Source organism: Apteryx mantelli, chromosome Z (assembly GCF_036417845.1).
Source record: "Apteryx mantelli isolate bAptMan1 chromosome Z, bAptMan1.hap1, whole genome shotgun sequence".
NCBI classification, from domain to species: domain Eukaryota; kingdom Metazoa; phylum Chordata; class Aves; order Apterygiformes; family Apterygidae; genus Apteryx; species Apteryx mantelli.
Window position 1 is genome coordinate 11,118,637 of NC_090020.1, and position 20,398 is coordinate 11,139,034.

The 20,398-nt window shown below is 43.5% G+C and overlaps 1 protein-coding gene across 5 annotated transcripts in view; it reads right to left on the reverse strand.

Annotated features, from left to right (window-relative positions):
* PIGG (phosphatidylinositol glycan anchor biosynthesis class G (EMM blood group)) overlaps positions 1 to 20,398 on the reverse strand; it is a 102,612-nt gene that overhangs the window by 25,326 nt on the left and 56,888 nt on the right. For 4 of the 5 annotated variants that reach the window (XR_010886856.1, XM_067315567.1, XM_067315564.1 and 1 more), the window contains one exon: positions 11,579 to 11,742. Coding sequence is in view for 4 of the 5 variants with exons in the window: in XM_067315567.1 (XP_067171668.1) it covers positions 11,579 to 11,742 (164 nt within the window). In the remaining variant the exon portion in view is untranslated. Of the gene's footprint in view, positions 1 to 11,578; positions 11,743 to 20,398 lie in introns of those variants that run through there. The other variant, XM_067315568.1, reaches the window with a different exon arrangement.

Consider the following 20,398-nt stretch of genomic DNA (forward strand, 5'->3'; position numbering starts at 1 on the left):
CCCCACCACCTAGAGATGGAAAATGCAAGACAGAGATAAGGAAAACATACATAAGAAAGATAGGAGAGGCATGCATGAGGTGCAGAGACAGAGTGTGAGAGAGGGAAACCATGCGAGAGAAGGCACGAGATAGAGACAGAAGGAAGGACATGCAAGAGGGAAAGAAATGGAAGAGGAGAGGGAGAAGTGTACAACAGAGAGCAGAAGTGAGGAAAATGAAAACTGCATGGGAGAGAGAGAGAAAGCACGTGAGAGAGACAAAAAGCGCATGAGAGAGATGCAAAGAGTACACAAGAGAGGGGAAGAGCAAGAGGGAGAGAGGAAAAGTGCAGAGACAAAACAGAAAAAAGGACCATATGCAAAAGAGAGAAAGTGAGAGAAACATGAGAGAGAAAGGGAAAGTGTGTGACACAGAGAGAGCACAAGAAAAAAAGGGAGAAAAATAGAGAAACAGGGAGAACAAGTCAGCAGGGGAATGATGGAAAGGAGAAGAGGGAGAGAGAAAGTTTGAGACAGCAAGTGGGAAGGAGTGTTAAAGAGAGGAAAGGGCACTGTGAGGGAGGCAGAAAGGGCAAGAGAAAAAGTGCATGCAGTAAAGAGATGGGAAGCCCAAAAGATCAGGAGAGATGGAAAGAGCAAGAGAGAAAGCATGAGATGGAAGGAGCACGTGAGAGGGGGAAAATTCAAGGGAGAGGAAGAGTGGGAGAAAAACCGCATGAGAGAGAGAGGGAATACATGAGAGAGGGACAAAAAGTGCATGAGAGAGATGGAAGGAGTGTGCAAGAAAGGGGAAGAGGGAGAGGGAGAGCAGAAAAGAGCACAGAGAAGAGATAAAAAGCCCACATGCAAGAAAGAGAGAGAGAGAAAACATGAGAGAGGAGAGTGTGACACAGAGGGAGGGAAAGAACAAAAGAGAGGGAGATAAAGAGTGAGAGAAACAGGGAGAAAACAAGTCAGCAGGAGAGTGATGGAAAGCATCAGAGGGAGAGGAAAAGTGCAAGAAAGCCAGTGGGAAGGAGCACTAGAGAGAGGGAAACAGGGCACACCAGAGAGAGGGAAAGGGAGAGAAGGAAAGGGTACACCACAGAGATGGACAGGGGAAGAGAGGAAGTGCATGCAAGACAAAGAGGGGAAGACAAAGGAGATCAGGAAAGACAGAGAGACCAAGAGAGAAACAGCGTGACACACAGGGAAAGCATGAGACAGAAGAAAAGCCTGCAATAGAAAGGAAAAGCATGCATGAGACAGAGAGGAAAAACACGTGTGAGAGGGAGAGCGCACAAAAGGAAGTATGAGAGAAAGTCCAAGAAAGAGAAAAGCAAACAATAGAGGGAAAGCCCGTGTGCAACAGAGAGTGCATGTGAGAGAGAGGCAGGCAAGAGAGAGAAAGCATGAGCAAGTAAGAGAGAAAGTGCATGAGAGGGAGAGGAGAAGAGGGTGACAGAGAGAGTGTGAGAAAGAGAAAGTAGGCATGAGAGAGGGAAAGCACATGTAAGACAGCGAAAAGGCCCGAGTGAGGGAAAGCACATTGGAGGGAACGAAAGAGCACAAGAAAGGGAAAGCACACATGCGAGAGAAAGAGAAGCATCTAAAAGCGAAAAAATACACAAGAGAAAATGGGTGTAAGAAAGAGGGAAAGAGAGAGAGAGGGAGGGAAAATACATGCACGATAGTGGGAGCGCTCAAGAGATTTAAGAAAGAGAAAAGGAAGAGAGCAAGAGGGAATAAGCTGTAAAGCACGCGTGACAGAGACAGGAAAAGTCCCAGCCACACAGAAGGGGAAAACACCTAATACAAAGAAGGAAAACACACATGAGAAATGAGCGAGAGAATGAGAGGGAAAGCACATGAGAGACAGGAAAAACCCCCATCACAAGAGAGGGAAATTGCCCAACACAGAGAAGGAAAACACATGCACACACACACAGAAGGATGCATGAGATGCATGTGAGAGAGGGAAAATGTGCAAGAGAAGACATGACTGAGAGAAAGCTCAAGACAAAAGGAAGGAGCAGGCAAAAGGGGGACAGCTGAGGTAGGAGCGAGCACATTAGAGAAAGTACAAGTGAAGAAGAGGAGAACTGCGTGGGAGACAGAGGGAAAGCACGCAGGAGAGACAAAAAGTGCACAAAGGAGATGGAAGGAGTACACAAGGGAGGGGAGGAGCGAGAGGGAGACAGGGAAAGGGCAGAGATGACAGACAAAAAGCCCACATGCCAGAGAGAGAAAGGAAACATAAAAGAGAGAAAGTGTTTGATACAACGAGAGGGAAAGAACAAAAGAGAGAGAAAAGGACAGAGAGAAACAGAGGGAAATCAAATCAGTAGGAAAGGAGAAGAGGGAAAGCGCAAGACAGCAAGTGGGTAGAAGCATTAGAGGTAATGGGCACACGAGAGAAAGAGCATGCAAAAAAGAGACAGGAAGCCCAAGAGATCAGGAAAGGTGGAAAGAGCAAGAGAGAAAGCCTGAGATAGCAGGAAGGAGCATGCAAGAGCCAGACAGTTTGAAAGAGGGAGAGAGCAAGAGGGAAACAGCATGACAGCAAACAACAGAAACCACAGGAGAGAGAAAGCCCAAGAAACAGGGAAAGAGTGAGCAGGGGAGGGACAATGAATAAGAAGGGGAAAGGTAGCATGCAACAGAGAGAGAGGGAGCGAGAGAAAGAGAGGGACATGTAAAAGAGAAAGCACAAGCAGACAAGAGGAAAAGTGCACAACAGAGGGAAGGAGCATGGGAGTGAGAGGAAAAGGGTGTGAGAGCAGGAGGGAAGAGCATGAGAGAAAGGGAAATTGCACAGGAGAGAGAGAGAGAGAGAGAGAGAGAGAAGCATGCAGAGAGAGAAAGCATGAGCAAGTCAGAGGGAAAGCACGTGGGACAGAAAGAAAGTACACATTAGACAGGCAAAATGCCTGAGAGAGGGAAAGAGCATGAGAGACAGGAGAAGTAGCATGACACAGACAGAAAGAGCTTGAGAAAGGGAAAGTATGTGTGAAAGTGTGCAAGAAAAAAATGTGTGCAAGAGAGGGCAAGTGCATGCATGAGAGAGGGAGAGCTTAAGAGGTTCAAGAAAGAGGGAAAGTGAAAGACAGCAAGTGGGAAAGAGTGCAACAGAAAGGGGAAACACACATGAGACAGTTGGGAAATGCATGCAAAAGATGGACAGAGAAGCTGTGTGAGAGAGGGAAAGGGTGTGAGAGAAATCACGAGAGAGAAGGCCTGAGAGAGAGAAGGAAGAACACGCAGGAGGGGGAGAGTTCATGAGAGAGAAGGAAAGCTCACAGACATGCGAGGAGGGAAGAACAAGAGAAAGAGAGAAAAGTGAACAAGAGGGAGAACACACAAGTAAGTAGGAGGGAAAGCATACAAGAGAGACAGGAGGCGCACAAGAGAGAGGGAAAGAGCAAGCGAGAGAGGGAAAGAGCCCATGCAACACAGACAAAAGCCTGCATGAAAGAGAGCAAGGGAAACATGAAGGAGAAAGGGAGAGCATGTGAGACAGAGATACGGAGAGTACGTGAGAGGGAAAGGGAAAGCACGTGAGACAAAGAGGGAAAGAATGGGAGAGGAAAGAGAACAAGGGGGAACGCACATCAGCAAAAGAGTGGTGGAAAGCATCAGAGGGAGAGAGAAAGTGCAAGACAGTGGAAAAGAGCGTGAGAGAGAGAAAGCTCAGTGAGAGAGAAGGAAAGGGCATGTGAGAGAGAGGGAAAGAGAACAAGAGAGATGAAAAGTACAAGAAAGAAAGCAGATCCAAGAAAGAGGGAGAAAGCTTGAGCAATCAAGAGAGAAAGACCAAGACAGAGGAAGTGAGAGGGCATAAAAGGATGAGCAAGAGGGAAAGAGCGAGAGGGAAACAGCATGAGACAGAGAAAAAGCACAGAAGAGGGATAGAAAGCATGCGAAAGAGAGAAGAAGCCAGCATGACAGGAAGGGAAAGGAAGCACAAGACAGAGAGGAAAAGTGGGCTAAAGAGGGAAAGCGCACAGAATAAACCACAAGAGACAGAAAGCCCGAGATAGAAAGGGAAAGAGCACACAAGAGTGGGAAAGTGAATGAGAGAGGGAAAGCCCGCACACACAGAAAAGGAAAGAGCGAGAGAGAAATGTGCAAGGGAGAAAGTGCAGGCAAGATGAAAGCATGTGTGAGAGAGAGAAAAGGCATGTGAGAGTGGGAAAGCAAAGAAAAGAAACCACAAGAGAGAATGCCTAAGAGAAAGAGAGGGAAAAGCATGCAAGAAAGGGAGAGCACACAAGAGAGGGAAAGACCACACACAACAGAGAGGGAAAGAGAGACTGAGTGAGAGAAGCATGCAAGAGAGTGAAAACACATGCAAGTAAGAGGAAAAGTTCATGCAAGGGGGAAGCGTGGCAGAGACGAGAAAGAGTGCACAAGGGAGAGAAAGTGCATAAGAAAGAGCAAGAAGAAAGCCACACAAGGGAGAAAGGTGCACTAGAGAGACAAGAATGCAAGAGAGTGAATGACAAAGGGATAGCACGAGAGAGGGAAGAGAAAGCATGAGAAGAACAAAGAGAAAGCGTGAGAGGGAGGGAAAGCATAAGCAAGAGGGAAAGCATGCAAGAGAAGGGAAGTGCACAAGAGAGGAAAGGTGCATGAGAAAATGAGAGGTAAAGCAGGAGACAGTGAGGGGGAAACTGCAAGAGAGGGAAAGTACACGAGAGAGAGAAAGCACGGAGAGAAAAAAAAACAAGAGAGGAAGGAGTGAACAAGAGGGAACAGAAAAGCATGAAGCAGAAAGCACATCAGAGGGAAAGCATAAGTGAAATAAAGTGAGAGAGAGAGAAAGCACATGAGACAGAAAACATGCCAGAGGGAAAGTACATGCAAAAGACAGGGAAAGTGCGCAAGATAGGGAGGGTATGCATGTAAGAAGGAGAGGAAGCATAAGAGAGGGTATGCATGCAAGGGAGGGAAGCGCAAGCAAAGCAGGAAAATGAGAGCAAGAGAAAAGTAAAGTGCAAGTGAGAGAAAGTGGGAAGTGAGTAAAAGAGTGAAAGCATGCACAGAAAAAGGAGAATGCATGTAAGGAAGAGAGGAAGAGGGAAAGCATGTGAGAGTATGCAACAGAATGATGGCAAAGCAAGTGAGAGAGAGGGAAAGCTCATGCAGGACAGAGAAGGAAAGTGCAGGAAAGGAAACGTGAGGAGAAAAACGCAAGACAGCACAAGTGAAAGATTAAACGAGAGAGAGAAGGAAAGAGTACACAGGAGAGTGTGTACACAGGGAAGTGAGGGATAGAGGGGAAGCATGGAAGGAGAGAAGGAACATGTGAGACTGGGAAAGCTCACAGCAGAGGTAAAGCATGCAAGAACGAAAACTTGCGAGAGAGGGAAAGCTAGTAATAGACTGAGGGAAAGCACATATGAAAAAGGGAAAGCTCAAGACAGCAAGCAGGAAAAGAGGGAGAGAGAGCAAGAGAGAGAGGGAAAGTGCATGTGAGGAACACAAGAATAGAGCAATCGTGCAAGAAGAAAAGTGCGAAAGGGGAAGCATGCACAAGACAGGAAGTGGAAGTGCACAAGAGAGGGTGAGGGACAGCGAGAGAGGGAGAGGGTGAAGTGTCCAAGAGGGAAAGCACACATGATAGGGAAGCATGTGACAGGGAGAAGGGAAGCACACAAAAGAGGGAAACTGCTTGCAAGAAAAAGAAAGGAAAAGCACACAAGACAGAGAAAGTGCGAGAGAGACAGACATTGTATACAAGAGAGGGAAAATGCAAATGAAGAACAGAAGGAAAGGGAAAATGTGAGCACAAGAAAGGGAAAGCATAAGAGAAATATAATCCAAGAGAGGCAAATCTCACATGCAAGACAGAAAGCAGAGACAAGAAATAGGGGAAGAGAGTCAGATAGCGCGAGAGAGAGGGTAAGCACATGAGAGAGCACACTTGAGAGAGCAAAAGCATGCATGCAAGAGGGAAAGCTGAGAAAGAAAGAGTGTAAGTGAAAAGCATAAAGGAAAAAGTGAGAGCATGTGACAGAGGGAGGGAAGGCTCCCGACAGAGTCAGAAAGCACATGATAGTGACAGAAAGCACCTGAGAGAGACAGAAATTGAGTATGAGAGAAAAAGAGATGAAAGATATAAGAGAGGAAAGGTGTGAGAGAGAAAGGAAAAGAGCAAGGAAGAGAGAGCTTGCGAAAGAGAGACAGAAAGCATGTATGAGAGAAAAAGAGGGAAGCTGCATGAGAGAGAATGAGAGGGAAACAGTGAGCCTGCAAGAGGAAGAGGAAAAGTATGACCAAGGAGAGAGCATGCATGAGAGAGAAAGAACGCACAAGTGAGAAAGCTATAGAGGGAAGCATGCAAGATAGGGAGCACAGGAAAGCATGGGAGGGCAGGAAAGTGTGAGCAGAAGGCAGAGAAAAAGTGAGAGACAAAGTGCATGAGAGAGAGGGAAAGCGCAAGCAAGAGAAAGAGAGAGGGAAAGCACATGCAAGAGAAAGGTAAAGCATGCAAGAGGGAGAGGCAAAGTGTGCAAAGGAGGGAGAGAAAGCATATACATGGAAGAGAAAGAAGGGAAAGGGCACAAGACAGAGGGGGAAACCATGAACTAGGGAGAGACAGCATAAACAAAACAGAGGGAAAACATGCAAGAAAGCACATGGAGGAAAACCACTTGCTCATGAGAGAGAGGAAAAGCACACAAAAGGAAGAGAGAGAGACAGAGAAGGGGGAGATAGAAAGACAGAGAAGGGGGAGAAAGAGAGACAAAGAGAGAAGTACACATGAAAGAGTGGGAAATCCCACATGAGGAACAGAGGGACTGGGAAAGTACAAGAGAAGGCTAGGGAAAACGTGAAAGAAATAGAGGACAGTCTGCTAGACAGAGGAAATGCAAGTAACAGAGAGGGATGATGATGTGCAAGAAAGAGGGAAAGCATGAACGAGAGAGAAAGAGAGAAAGAAAGCATGCAAGAGAGACAAAGCACGAGAGAGAGGGTGCGTATGCAAGAGAAAGCAGATGCAAGGGAGTGGGACAGCACAAACAGCAGCAAGAGAGGAAAAGGGCGACTGAGGGAGAGAAAGCAAGAGACGGAAAGGGCACTCAAGAGATAGAAAGCCAGCAGGCTATAGAGTGATAAAGCACGCAAGAGATAATGCTGGAAAGCACAAGATAGTGAGATACAGTGGGACAGCACATGAGAGAAAGCACACAGGAGACGAAAACCATGAGAGACAGAGAGAGACAGAGAGAGGGAAAGCATGTGTGACAGGGCAAGTGCCAGAGATGGGATGCGTGAGAGAAAGAAAGGGGCCTTCTTTATGGCACAAGTAACTGCTGTTTAGCAATAGCACTTATTGCTACCTATACAAGGGTAACTTCTGAGGTAAAGCAGTAATAAATGGCTATTTGAAATTCTAATCTTAAACAAATTCCAGTATTATCAATACAACTGGGTATTATCAAAGCTCATCACTGTAGCCTCAAGGGCTCCAAAGACATTATTCTAACAACCTAACCCTCATCCAAAGTCAAAGACGGTATATGCTTTGGGATCCATCACAAGAGGTTACTGTCCCACCAACCTGTTACCAGCCCTATTAATCTTGCATGAACATTTCTGAATTCTTCAATCCTGAAACAATCATGCAGATTAGTGGAGACTACTCTTTTGAAACTGTTAGTGATCCATCTTCTTTTCTGAAAGCAAAATTAAGGAGAGTATTATATTTAAAATGAGGAGAGACTATTATCACTGGCAGATCAGTGGCAACATCTGGCATAAGGGTACACCTGGATCTTGAAATGGGCATTGCTTATGGTATAACTTTATTTTATAGCAGCACCGAGGTTGAGTGTGCCTCCTCCAAGGGCTGTGTGGACTAACCAAAGAAATCTGGTGAAAGGACAAGAGGCAATGAGCACAAATTGACGTACAAGAAATTCCACTTAAACATAAGAAAAAACCTTTTTACTGTGATGGTGGTCAAACACTGGAAGAGGCTGCACAGAGATGTTGTGGACTCTCCATTCTTGGAGATATTCAAAACCCAGCTGGACACAGGCCTGAGCAACCTGCTTTGCTTGACCCTCCTTTGGGCAGGGAGGTTGGACTATACGATCTCCAGAGGCGCCTGCCACACTCAACTAGTCTGATTCTATGAAAGCAGAGGGCAGAGAGAGGGAAGGGTATGTCCGTGTACTTGCCCCTAGGAAGCACTTGCTCCAGTGGAGCTATTTCTAAGAACCGCAGCGAGTAAGCAAAACCAAGGGAAGCAGCTGCAAGCTACACAGGGCTCTGCTCAGCGCCTGGAACCAACAAGGATAGCTAATACTGAAGTCACGTTTCCCTGTCCAGCTCAACTTCCTCAGACCCAAGCAGCTCTAAAATGGGCTGCAGATGCCAGAATTTGGGCTAAGAATGGCACATTTGTCCAGTTCTGGTTACATCCTTTCAGCTGTGAAGGTATCACGACGGCTCGGGAATCTCGATGGCGTCCTATGGCAATCTCACAGCCCTGCTCTGTGTGCATAACTAACACATGGATTCTCTTAGACCTTCCTATCCGGAGTAAAGAGGGAAAGAACCTTCATCTTATATTCAGGCCCACATTAAAAAAAAAGAAAAGGAAAGGTTTGAATTTCACTGACTAAGGTACACTGCTTATAAAAGAGTTAATAAGAAGCCTGTATGAACACTTTAAAGCATTCAGCTTTTTTCAAAAAAGCTGAAGTTCCCCCTACATTTAAGCAATCACTTGAAGCCGCTGACCTACGCCTTCTGCAGTTTCAGCCTTGGGACCAAGGAATAAAAGCAAAGAAAGGACACAACCATTCAGCCAGCAACAACAAAACACAAGAGGAAAGGTGCACAGACCAGAGCTCTGAACACTAAAAAATTCCAATTTAAACAAGTCCCAGACGCTAGAAAGATTCTAGTCCAGAGTTATTCAGAACAGTTTACAGACGAAACAACCTTACCAAGCTGACCCAAATAAACCTTAAAATGTCTGTGGACACAAGCTGCTCAATGGGATCTACTTATGTAAGTGACGTGGGTATTTCAGGTCACAGCTACCCACTTGAGAGCAGTTTAAATTGGCACTGTACCTGGCAAAACAACTAGCTGAGCTTTTAGTCTGCAATAATTCAACCACGAAAACATAAGAAGAATAACCAACACTACTGTAGAGACACATTATTTGAAAAAATACTAAACAAGTACAGATCCTTAAAGATGTTACAAAAAGATTTTAATTACTTTGTTAGAACAGCTTACAGAAAGTTTTTGATTACTTTGTTAGAACAGCTTTTAAAAAACATGCTATATGGTGTCATTTTCTCTTAATTGTATGTTAGAGCTGATCACAGTCTGCAGTCTAGGGTTTAAGTAAAATTAAAATTTCAGCTCTTTAAAACATTAGCTAGCTTTTATTCTTTCCCTTCCCCACGCAATGGTACTGAGGCTGTCTACACCACTGTGCTTGGAGTCCTCTAAGCACAAGCAAAACCTCCAGTTCCAAAGCACCTACAATGTAATAACGAATGATGGAGAGTGGGACTGTTAAAAAAAAAAACATAGGATCATGGATGTGACCCACAGAACCATCAAGCACTCTTAAACAAACTGTGGTAGCGCTAAAGAGAGGAATAAAGGAATTCACTGTGAAAAACAGCAGATTAATAAAAAGGAAGGAATAACCAGGGTACTGGGTCACATTTACTGGAAGACAAGAGGCCAGGGCTTTTCTGTGTAAATGGTAACTCTTTTAAAGAGAGTTGAAAGAAAGGAGAAAGCTTGAAAACTTTGGAAACTTTGGAAATTTGACTGGGAGAACGGATTAGCGGAGCAAAGCAGTAACTAAAGCTAAACTGAGGGGCTTTAGAAATACAAAGACGAAACTGAGTTTAGTGTCAAGCCACGAGGTGCCATGGAAAATTCAAGAAAGGGGTTTTTGTGGTTATATAAATCCAAACAAAACAGTTTGTGTATTCCACATGTACTCCACTTAAAGCAAAAAATATCACAATTAACAGATAAAAGCCTGTATTTCAGAGGTATTACACATAAAGACCAATATTTAGACAGTGTCAAGCTAGGTAAGATCAAAGATGACTTCAAAATATATGGCTTAAGACCAGGAGGTAATGTTCCACAGTGAGTCCCAGCCTACGCTGAGTGCTTTACTGGCGCAATACAATGGCAGAGGGCTACGTAATTCCATTGAAATCAAGTGGAGAGAGCTGGGTGTCTCTAAAGAGCAATTTGGCAGACACAAGCAGATCAGTGAATAAGGAACTGTCTCTACAGCCTGTTAATAAAGAGCATTAGACACAATGACTTTGCAGGAATTTATCCTGTTAGAATAGGTCCTTTCTGGTACGAAAACTTCCATTACTCTATGCGGCTAGGTCTGTCAGGGATCCCACCTCTTCGAGCCTTTGATGAACACATACGTGCCAACATAAATTCATCACATAAGTATAGCCCAAGACAAACAAGGAAGAGGAGAAGCCAGATAAGAAAGAGCACAGGAGGGACAGGACTGTATGAGGCTCTGTAGATAAACAGGGGTCAGATACGTTTACAGGGTATGCCAATGCAAGAGGCAAAGAGCTATGACAAACTAAATATTGCCTAAAATCCCACCTGCCAAGCCTGCTGCAATGTTTTGCTTCTCATTAAAAAAATGGTTAGGGCAACCTTAAGTTCCACAGACAATAGAGAAAAGATTTGTAGCTGACTAATGAAAGCTCTGAGATGGTAAAAATTTAGTCACTGACAAATGTTATTTCATTGAAAATATATCAAGGTTTTGCATTTGTGGATTGATATGGTAGAATACTGAATTTACAGCTCCTTTCTCTTTTAACACACTGCTGCTCTCAGCAAGAGTGCCATGGATGATGAATTAAACTTGCAAGATGAGAGAGTCCTGTTGAATTTTACACATACACTCTAGGTTACATAAACATTTTCCTACTATGTCTTCCTAAAATTCCAAATGCAGTAATCATTTTACATTCTTTAACACATCCTTGACACAAGATACCCCGAAGGCCCAAATGTACAAATATTTTAGCTACGAATGCCTGCAATAACGAGTAACATGTACCGTAAGACAAATCTGTTCTTTTTAATAGAATGCTGTGTGCCTGTATGCCAAGTAATGACAACTGTTCACAAAGGACAGCACATCAGTTAAGTTTGAATTCTATTCTATTACTAAAAAACCAGCCTCCTCAGGTCTCCTATTTAATAGGTGCTGAGAAGAATGTTTTCAGGCATCATCCTAGTATTTTTCCCTGTTACAATACAATATAATAATATTTTAAATAATTTAGTATAGCAGACTCAGAAGCCATTAAGATACAAAAGTAGTAAAATATATGCACATTTCCCAGTGCAAAACTGCTGCAGATAAAATGAAACATAAACAGTGAGGCAATATAAACTCATACCAAAAGAGAATTTGCATCTTCTCAATGGAAGACTAACTTCCAAGGAAAAAAATTATGTGAAGAAAACTACTTGTTTGAAAAGCTGTACATTACATGGATGGGTGCTTGCATCTGCAATACATAGGGGCGCATTAATTTAGTTCAAAACTGATTACCTGCTAACTTCAGAACTCAAGTAGCACAGCAGATGAATGGCCCAAAGCAAAGGTCCTGCATATGTTGCAAACGCTGTCAGGAAGATTGCTGGTATCTCCACATAGCTGTCTAGTCCCACAAAACCTGCTGAAACATCCACAGTAGCAATGCCATTTGAATTTCCCTGAAAAGAATAATAATAAAAAAAGAAACATTCAGATATCTCCAAGGCAACAGTTAAGATATATTACAATAAGATTAATTATTATGTTAGTAAAAGGCTTCATCTTTGAGTCACTTTATAGTACAGTCATATTCTTTGCATTTGGATTTCAATAAAGCAGCTCACTGAACAAGAGCTTCTATTTCGGATTTACGGACTAATGAAGGCATATACACCATGATCTCTTGCTTGTCCTATTTTGTCTTGCTTGTCTACATACGCCTGTTGTTTAATAAATTACATCACAAAAAGACTTTAAAACAAGCAGCAATATTTGCTGATTTCTGTTGTAATGATGAAAAAAATGCATTCTTCACTACATATAATTCAAAACAAGACAATCAGCCTGGGGCCCAAAGCTACACCAGACACCAGGGAAATAAATACTTCTTGCCCTTAGAGACAGCAGGGCTCTAATTCAGATCTTGAGTAGAACATGTCCCCCTCCCCTTCCCCCAGCACACAAGTTATTGCATGTTACTCAATCAACACTTGCAAATTTAGCAAAAGGTTTCTGCTTCCCAAGTCTCTACACCACAACAGACTGCACTGAAATTACACAGAATGACAGAATGGTTGAGGTTGGAAGGGACCTCTGGAGATCATGCAGTCCAAACCCCCTGCTCAAGCAAGGTCGGCTACAGCAGGTTGCCCAGGACCCTGTCCAGATGGCTTTTTAATACTTCCAAGCATGGGGACTTCACAACCTCTCTGGGCAACCAGTTCCAGTGCTCCATCACCTTCACAGTAAAAAGATTTTTCCTTAGACATAGACAGACCTTCCTGCGTTTCATTTTGTGCCTGTTGCCTCTTGTCCTGTCACTGGGCACCGCTGAAAATACTCTGGCCCCGTTTTATTTATAACCTCCCTTCAGATATTTATACACATTGATAAGATCCCCCCTGAGCCTTCTTTTCTCCTGGCTAAACAGTTGCAGCTGTCTCACCTCTGTCTCAAATGCTCCAATCCCTTCATCATCTTTGTGGCCCCTCACTGAACTTGCACCAGTATGTCTATGTCTCTCTCGTCCTGGGGAGCCCAGATCTGGACCCAGCACTGCAGGTGTCGCCTCATCAGTGGTGAGCAGAGAGGAAGGATCACCTCCCTCCACTTGCTGGCAATGCTTTGCCTAATGCAGCCCAGGATAACGCTGACCTCTGCCACAAGGGCACATTGCTGGGTCATAAGCACATAAGCAACCATGCACTAGGGACAGCAAAAACTGCTCGTGAAGCAACTCTAAAATCGAACAAAAAAAGCGATTCAAGTTGACAGAATGAGTTAGACTTCACTATCACTAGTTACAGACCCCATGAATCCTCGTATGAAGATCCTGCCAGAATGTAATGTGAGCCTGTAACTGTAAGAGGGCAGTAGGGGATGCATTTTACCAACACATCACATAGCATAAAAATTTTGACTTACGACTGTCACAGTTGTCCCTATTTTGGCCTTTGCCACACACCACTGTAGTAAATTACTATTAGGCATTTAGCATAACGCTTAGCAATGAAAGGAGCAAAGAACAACTACAGAAAAGCAGCTAAACAAAAAGCACTTCTATGCCCTGGAACCTAAGATGAGACTGGAAAACAAAACTGCAAGGCAGGGCTCTTCAGCAGGTCTAAGGGGAACTGACTGAGAACATGACAAGAGCTGACAGGTCAGGTGCAGCACTTCGAGAGCAGGGTATGGTGCTGTTCCTCAACAAACAAAAGCATGACAAGCAGAGAGGGAAGCTGCTCTCTTTTTTCCACATTCCTGTACACAGCAGCAGGTCTTTTGCCCCATCACACCTACTCATTTACTCTCCCCTCCTTCTCCCTTATACAGCACGTGCAGAGCTGGCATGATTCCCTGGTGTCTTGCCTTTCCCATCTCATGCACAGTTGAAAGGGGTTCCCTGACGCTCTCCACACTATTTTGCTCACCCATATGTACACATGGTTCCTTCCCAGGGCTTCGGGGCAACTCCCCATCCCAGCGAAGGTGAGAAGGAGCAGGAGGAAAGGCAGCACCTGGGAGTCCCTGCCACTGGTCCTACTGCACAACAGGACAGAAGAGGTACTCTCCCCCCAAGGTCCTGAGCGCAGAGTAAGGAACCAGGAGGAAAGAAGAGGACTTTCCATCTCCATCGCCCCCACTCCCTGTGGGTTTTTTCATGCAGGGCTCACTCCAGCTATCGTTGATTTTAGTTAAACTGATGCTGTAGGAAAAGGAGGGCAGTGGAAGAAACAGGGCCAGAAAACCCACAGTTACCGGCTCCTACCACTCTGTGTTTCAAGCGTCCAGCCACCCCGCTCTCTCCAGGAATCTACTAAGCCACACAGATGGCTCCTCAGCAACTATTTGAACAGCCTGCTGTAGTGCTAAGACACATTTTTTCTTCATGTCAAATAACTTTCTCGAAGACTAATTTGAGCTGGATTTCTGTAGCTTACAAGTTCTAATTCTCCACACAATATATACATAATTTTGACAATTCAGAGCGTCTGCTTTTATTTTAAAGTATCATTCAAACATTTCCAACAGTGCAATAGTTTATTTTGGTAATGGCTGAAAGTGACAGGAGACAATTCAGCACTGCATAAAGGCATTCAGTGGTAATCCATCATGATCTAGACCAACGAAGCACAAAAGCAAAAACATTGCCTAGCAAAACTACTAAACATATTTGCTACAATAACAGAAAATAATCTTTCCATAGACAGTAACGGAAACAACTCCAAACCCTCCTGATCTCCTTCAAATCACATCCTTCATATATATGAGATGTTAACGACATTTAGGGACTTGGGAAGTACAGAGACGCAACACAAGACTGACAGCTTCTGGCTTGTTTAAATACTGCTAACAAAGCAAACTGTTACTGCTCTTCCAGTGTGCCCTTCCCATAAGTTTATGCCTTTCTATTAAGTGGAATTCTATCAACAAACATAGAATGAGGAAATAGTTTTAGCTACTGGAACCAAATAATCTAAGGTGAAAAATCAAGGACAGTCAGGCACTGGAACAGGCTGCCCGGAGAGTTTGTGGAACGTCCATCCCTGGAGGCTTCAAGACCAAAATGAATAAAGTCCTAGGCAACCTGGTCTGACCTCATAGCTGACCCTGCTCTGAGCAATTCCCTCACACCTAAATTATTCTATGGTCCTTTAAAATCACAGCAAAACAGAGCTATAAATCACTTGAAAATGTCATCCAGTCCATCTCTCTATCTAGGGGCAAAGAATTATTTACATCAACTAGATAGAAATTATTCTGAAAATACACAAGTCTAAGCTGTTCTCCTCCAGTGATTAAAAAAATATCAAAAAGTATAAGCAGCTCTTAAAGACCTTAAGAATATATTTTCTTTCCCCTTTACTGCAGGTATACTGCTCTAAGGATGGGAAAACAAAGACACAAGACCAGTGAAGAAATACATGGGATTTTTGTTCATTTATGAGCTTTCATTCAAGGTAACTAAAATATCTTAAGAAATATTTATCAACAACATAAGGTTTTAGGAGCTGGTATAGTTAGGGGAGGCAATCAAGATATTTACTTCTATTGTCGCTGCATATTCAAGCGTAAGCAACAATGATAAGAATATAGAACCTTTCCAGGGAATGACTAACAAGCTACAAGATATGGGCAGCTCAGGACTTTGGAGAAAACAATCGATCATTCGAGGTTTTTGAAAAATTCATCAAGAGGTTCTTGAACTTGCAATAATATCCTGACAAATAAACAAGGCTCTGATTAAAAGTATTGATTTCATACCTGTTTGTAAATGGAGCATTTTTAACTTTGCTTCTCTTCATCTATTTACACAAAGCAGTAAATAAAGTAAAGATCCTAGCAAACTAGCAAAACGAGACTAAAAAACAAGCTGGTTTTCCAGAACTTCACATGAATAACACAGGAACAAGCATCACAGGATAATTCAGGTTGGAAGGGACCTTTGAAGGCCTCTAGTCCAACCACCTGCTCAAAGCCGGGTCAGCTATAACAGGTGAGACCAGGTTGCTCAGGATTTTATCCACTCATGTTTTGAAAGCCTCCAAGGATGGAGACTGTACATCACCTCTGGGCAACCTGTTCCATTGCCTTTCTGGCCATAAATATTTTGGTAGCTATAACAATTCTCTAAATTTACAACAAGCTTGCTAGGGAATAAAACAGTCCTCTGACAGTTTCTCTGAAGCAGAGGTAAGAGACCTCACTCTGGTTTGTTCCCCACTGTGTAACAGGCACATCTGCCTTGCAGCTTGGCTCTCTTGAGCTTGTACTGCCAAATTATCTTGCTGACTACTATAAACTTCTCACAATACACAATTGCATGCACAGCTGAGGACAGATGCACACAACCTCGCCAGCATGGAGGTTTCTCATTTAGCCTCTTATTATTCAAGCAGCATATCCCTATGTCTGGGCCTTGTTTTGCCGATTTACAGCAAAACAGTCGTACAGCTCTACAGCTTTAGCTTTGTCCATTCTCCATTCCTTTCACGTGCTAAGCAATCACTTCTGCATACAGGGCACAGGCTGTATGCATTTCCTGCGCGTGAAATCTTACAGTGACAGAGGACTCCTCTTCCTGTCTTCCCACTGTGCAGAAGGGCAAGAGGCAAATAAAATGCAAGGCATGTAAGCATTTGGTAACATTAGATACACAGCACTGCTGAAGAACAGCCTCACCACTCTAGTTTAACATACATTTGCATGAATAGGCCAAGTTAGAAGTAGTCATGACTGAAAAACAAAGGCTCTCGCAACCAAAATACGTGACAAGTAAAGTTCCCCATCCAAAACTTCACTCTGTCCTGTCATGAGTAAAGATTCCAAGCAAGAAAAGGACTTCAGAGATAGCTGACATCTTACTAGTGCAATCAAGAAAGCCAGAAAGAGGGTCAAGCCCAAACACCCTTCTAAATACAACTTGAGAAAAACTGCTGCAAGTAAACAGATTACATTAATCGGTTAGAAAGTCTGAGAGAGCAACTGGTAACTAAGCAGCAGAAGCAGACGAGAGAAGGCAGGCAGCCACTCCAGAAAAAAGCAGAGTATAATTATACTGCCTGTGGAACACTTCAAGCTTAGCTGCAGGTGAGTTGGAGAAAACTGTACTCTGCTATAAAGCGGGTACTTTACTTATTAGCATAGAGTAGAAGCATGATATACGAGTTACAGCTGGTAGGTGACTGTCCAGAGAAAATATTTCTTCTGATGACTGCAATGACGTTGGGCTGCTTGAATTTAAGATGAAGAAAAGGGCTGGAAAAATGAGCTAAGGTGTAGCCTTCCTGCGTAAGTTACAATTGCTTAATAAATTTGCCTTTCAGGTTCAGGCTGCCAGGGCGCAGCGAGGGCGGACTGCTCCGCAAGGACGATGAGCCAGGAGCAGATCGCGGCAGCAAGGCCAGCACGGGCAGTGACCGCCCCAGCAAGGAGCCAGGTGCGGAGCGGCCCAGCCAGGCCAGGCCAAGTGCCAGAGGCGGTGGTGGGGTCAGACACAGCCCGTGAGCACCCAGCCAGCCCACGGCAATGAGGCAGGTCCGAGGTCCAGCCGGGCAGCCCTGCTCACAGGGCCGCACCGGGGTCGGAATCACGGAGGTCCGGGACGGGGCGCAGACGCGGCTGCCGTTGCGCTCGCGGGGCCAGCGGTGCAGCCACAGCCTGGCAGCAGCTCCCGAGGGCACGGAGGGCGGCCCTCGCCTCCAGCCTCCTTCACGGCAGTTCTTACCAGCGCAGGGGCTGGCCTTGGACTCAGCCAGCTAGACGCCTTTGCTCGGCCAGCTCTGCTTCTAGAAGGCAGGTGCACACCAGGCCCTGGCACAGATAAAACTGCAGGATGCAAGAACAAACGTAAACTCCAGGCATTTGTTTTCAACCTATATTTAACTTGATTTTTTCTACTTTTACTCAAGGTGAAAATACTATCTTCCACACTCAGGACCTATGTCTTTTTCTCCACTTTCTTCAATTATAAATCTATATCAATCAATCATTTTTCTGTATCAATTGATCTAATGAAAAATAATAACTGTTCCTACGAACCATGTTTACTCCATATATTTAGGACTGTGACCATCATAACTACATGAAGTCCTTAAGGACTTTACAAAATCTTTCAAAAGAACTCTGCCTCATTCGTTAAATATGCTATCCTGAAGAAAGCTATTTTTACTCACTATCAAATTCAAAAGGCCATCACTTACATTCCACACTCAGTGAGACAGAGTTCCTGCTTTTGTCATTAAGCATTGTCTTGCCAACCAAGATTTAATAAAGACCCAGCAACACGGTCAAGAACTCTCATTTACCTCATAATCACAGCAGGACATGTGCAAAAATAGTTCTCCAAATCTATGCTCTATTTCCAGATGGAAGGGTTTTATATTTAGTTTATATTTTTCTTCTCTTGCCTCATATAGCTAGCCCAGTGTAAATTTAGTATCCAATTTGATAGTCTACACTGACAGCAAATTTCAGTGTTTTTCAGTTTCTTTATTTCAGTCAGAAACTTACTCATATTTTTGTATGATAGGTTAGACCTTTATGTCTGTCTAGAAATTAAAAACCTGACACCACTCTGAACTCAGACAGTTCAGTAGCGCTAGTTCTTATAACAAAAAGAACTCAAGGAAAAAAAGTCAGGGAAGACATTTAAATATATGCCAGCAGAGCACATCAAGCATCCAAGAATGGAACATGGACATTTAGGAACAGCACGCACTTCAGAGGAGGTAAACTAATGACTAGCTGGTACCAAGGTTGGCTCATCAGAGGTTGCTACTGAAGTTGAGAACTTGATGAACTTCTCCAACAGAAAGAACCCAGTTGTGCTTCCTTAATGTTTATTTGGTTTTTGAGAATAAATGACACATTATTCTCCATCTCAAATACAACCCTTTTCTAGGTCAGTCAAAATCTGAGAGCTCACTGTTTATGGTCACAGCCAAAATAGGTAGATGCTAAATCTGGGACACCTGCAATTTACTCAACAAGATCAGCATACCTTCATTGGAAGGTGCAGCAGGAAGGAGGGGATCTGGAAGCTAAATCCCAACCAAAGCCTCTCCTTTTCCCCAAAGGACAAAGGAGGAAGAATAAGTGGCTTACTCAAACAATTAAATTCTACTATTATACGATAAGCCATATCATGAAAAGTGGGGGCATTTCTAGAGTCCCATCTGCATCACTCAGGTAAGAAAGGGCTCAGCAGTGTATGCAACCACTCAAAATCATCTATGTCTTCTCTCAAGGTGTCTCTTCTGTGGTACTCTTGAGATACACCTAAACACCTAAAGCTCGAGCATCTGCACCTCTGGCAGGAGGGATGAGTGAACAGGGGAACCGGCACTGCCACAGGACACACCACGTGCCTATAGCACACACAGGAGGTGGGGTAGTGCATACAGCTTTATGTGCTGGGGGAGGTGAGTGGGGGAGGTTAGATCTTCTGGAGATTAGGCATAGGAGGGTACGAAGAGATTGGTGAGCGTGTGTCTGTTGTATTGCTGGTATGGATCCTGAAAGGGATAGTTCAGTGATCGACAATTAAGTGCCATTAATAAATGATTGCCAGTTAACTACATGTGATTAGTAAATTAACAAAATACTTCAGTCCTGATTTTAAACCGCACAGACTGAACAGTTTTTCTTTGTGACTTTTTTGCCCTCTGGACTCAGATCTCAAAGGAAGGGGAAGGAGAAGTTTAAATAAACCTAAGAAAAAAATTAATGAAGAAGTAGGCTTTGCAGGTTGCCTGGTCTTTAATTTTCCCTGGTAATGCAGATAAGGATACTACATACTGAGCAAATCTACACATAAAGAGCATGAAATAAAATATAACTCTGAAAAAAAGTTCTTCCATTCCTGGATCTACAGTCCCTGAAGAAAAGACTCCTCAGAACAAACTGGGATGTATTTACTAATTAAAGAGAGAGCTATAACTAGGTTTTGGGGGACATTTGTAGCCTCTGAATTTTATAAGCTATCAGCATGCCCATTCTGCTTTTCTCAAGTAGTATTTTCCACATCAGATAATTGCTTTCATTCGTGAAGGTGCAAAAAAACCCCCTTTAGCCTTGTATGATTCAAATTATTCCCTTCCACTGCTCCAGAACACCTTCTTCATCAAAAAATAAATGAACCGAGCTAACACCTGAGGAGTAGTATTTTGGTCAAACTTTTCATTTCCATCCTAGATATGGGATCTAATCTAAATGTAATTACAGTATTTTTAAAAGGCTGAAAATTTGTCCTCTAAGGAGTGATAGGTGGAGGAGAAATATATGTATCTTTTAAAGGTCTTTGTTCCATTAACAGATTTGCTTTCTCTATTTCTGAAGCATTTCTAGTATTAAAAAGGCCATAACCAAAGCTGTTCTTTCTAAAAACACTCCTATTCTATTGCAATTTATTCATCATTTTATTCTCTCTTGGCCATGTTTAATAGGTAGTTATACACCTTGGTTTTATGAGCAGACAGCCAAAAAACCTGCAAGAGGCTGTTTGCCAGATCTTCTAAAATGGATACATTTTAAAAGGCCCTGTGCTAAAGAGAACAAAATTTTGACAAACTAAGCAATTGCTAAATTCAGAAGAATCTCTTCAAAGCTGGATTT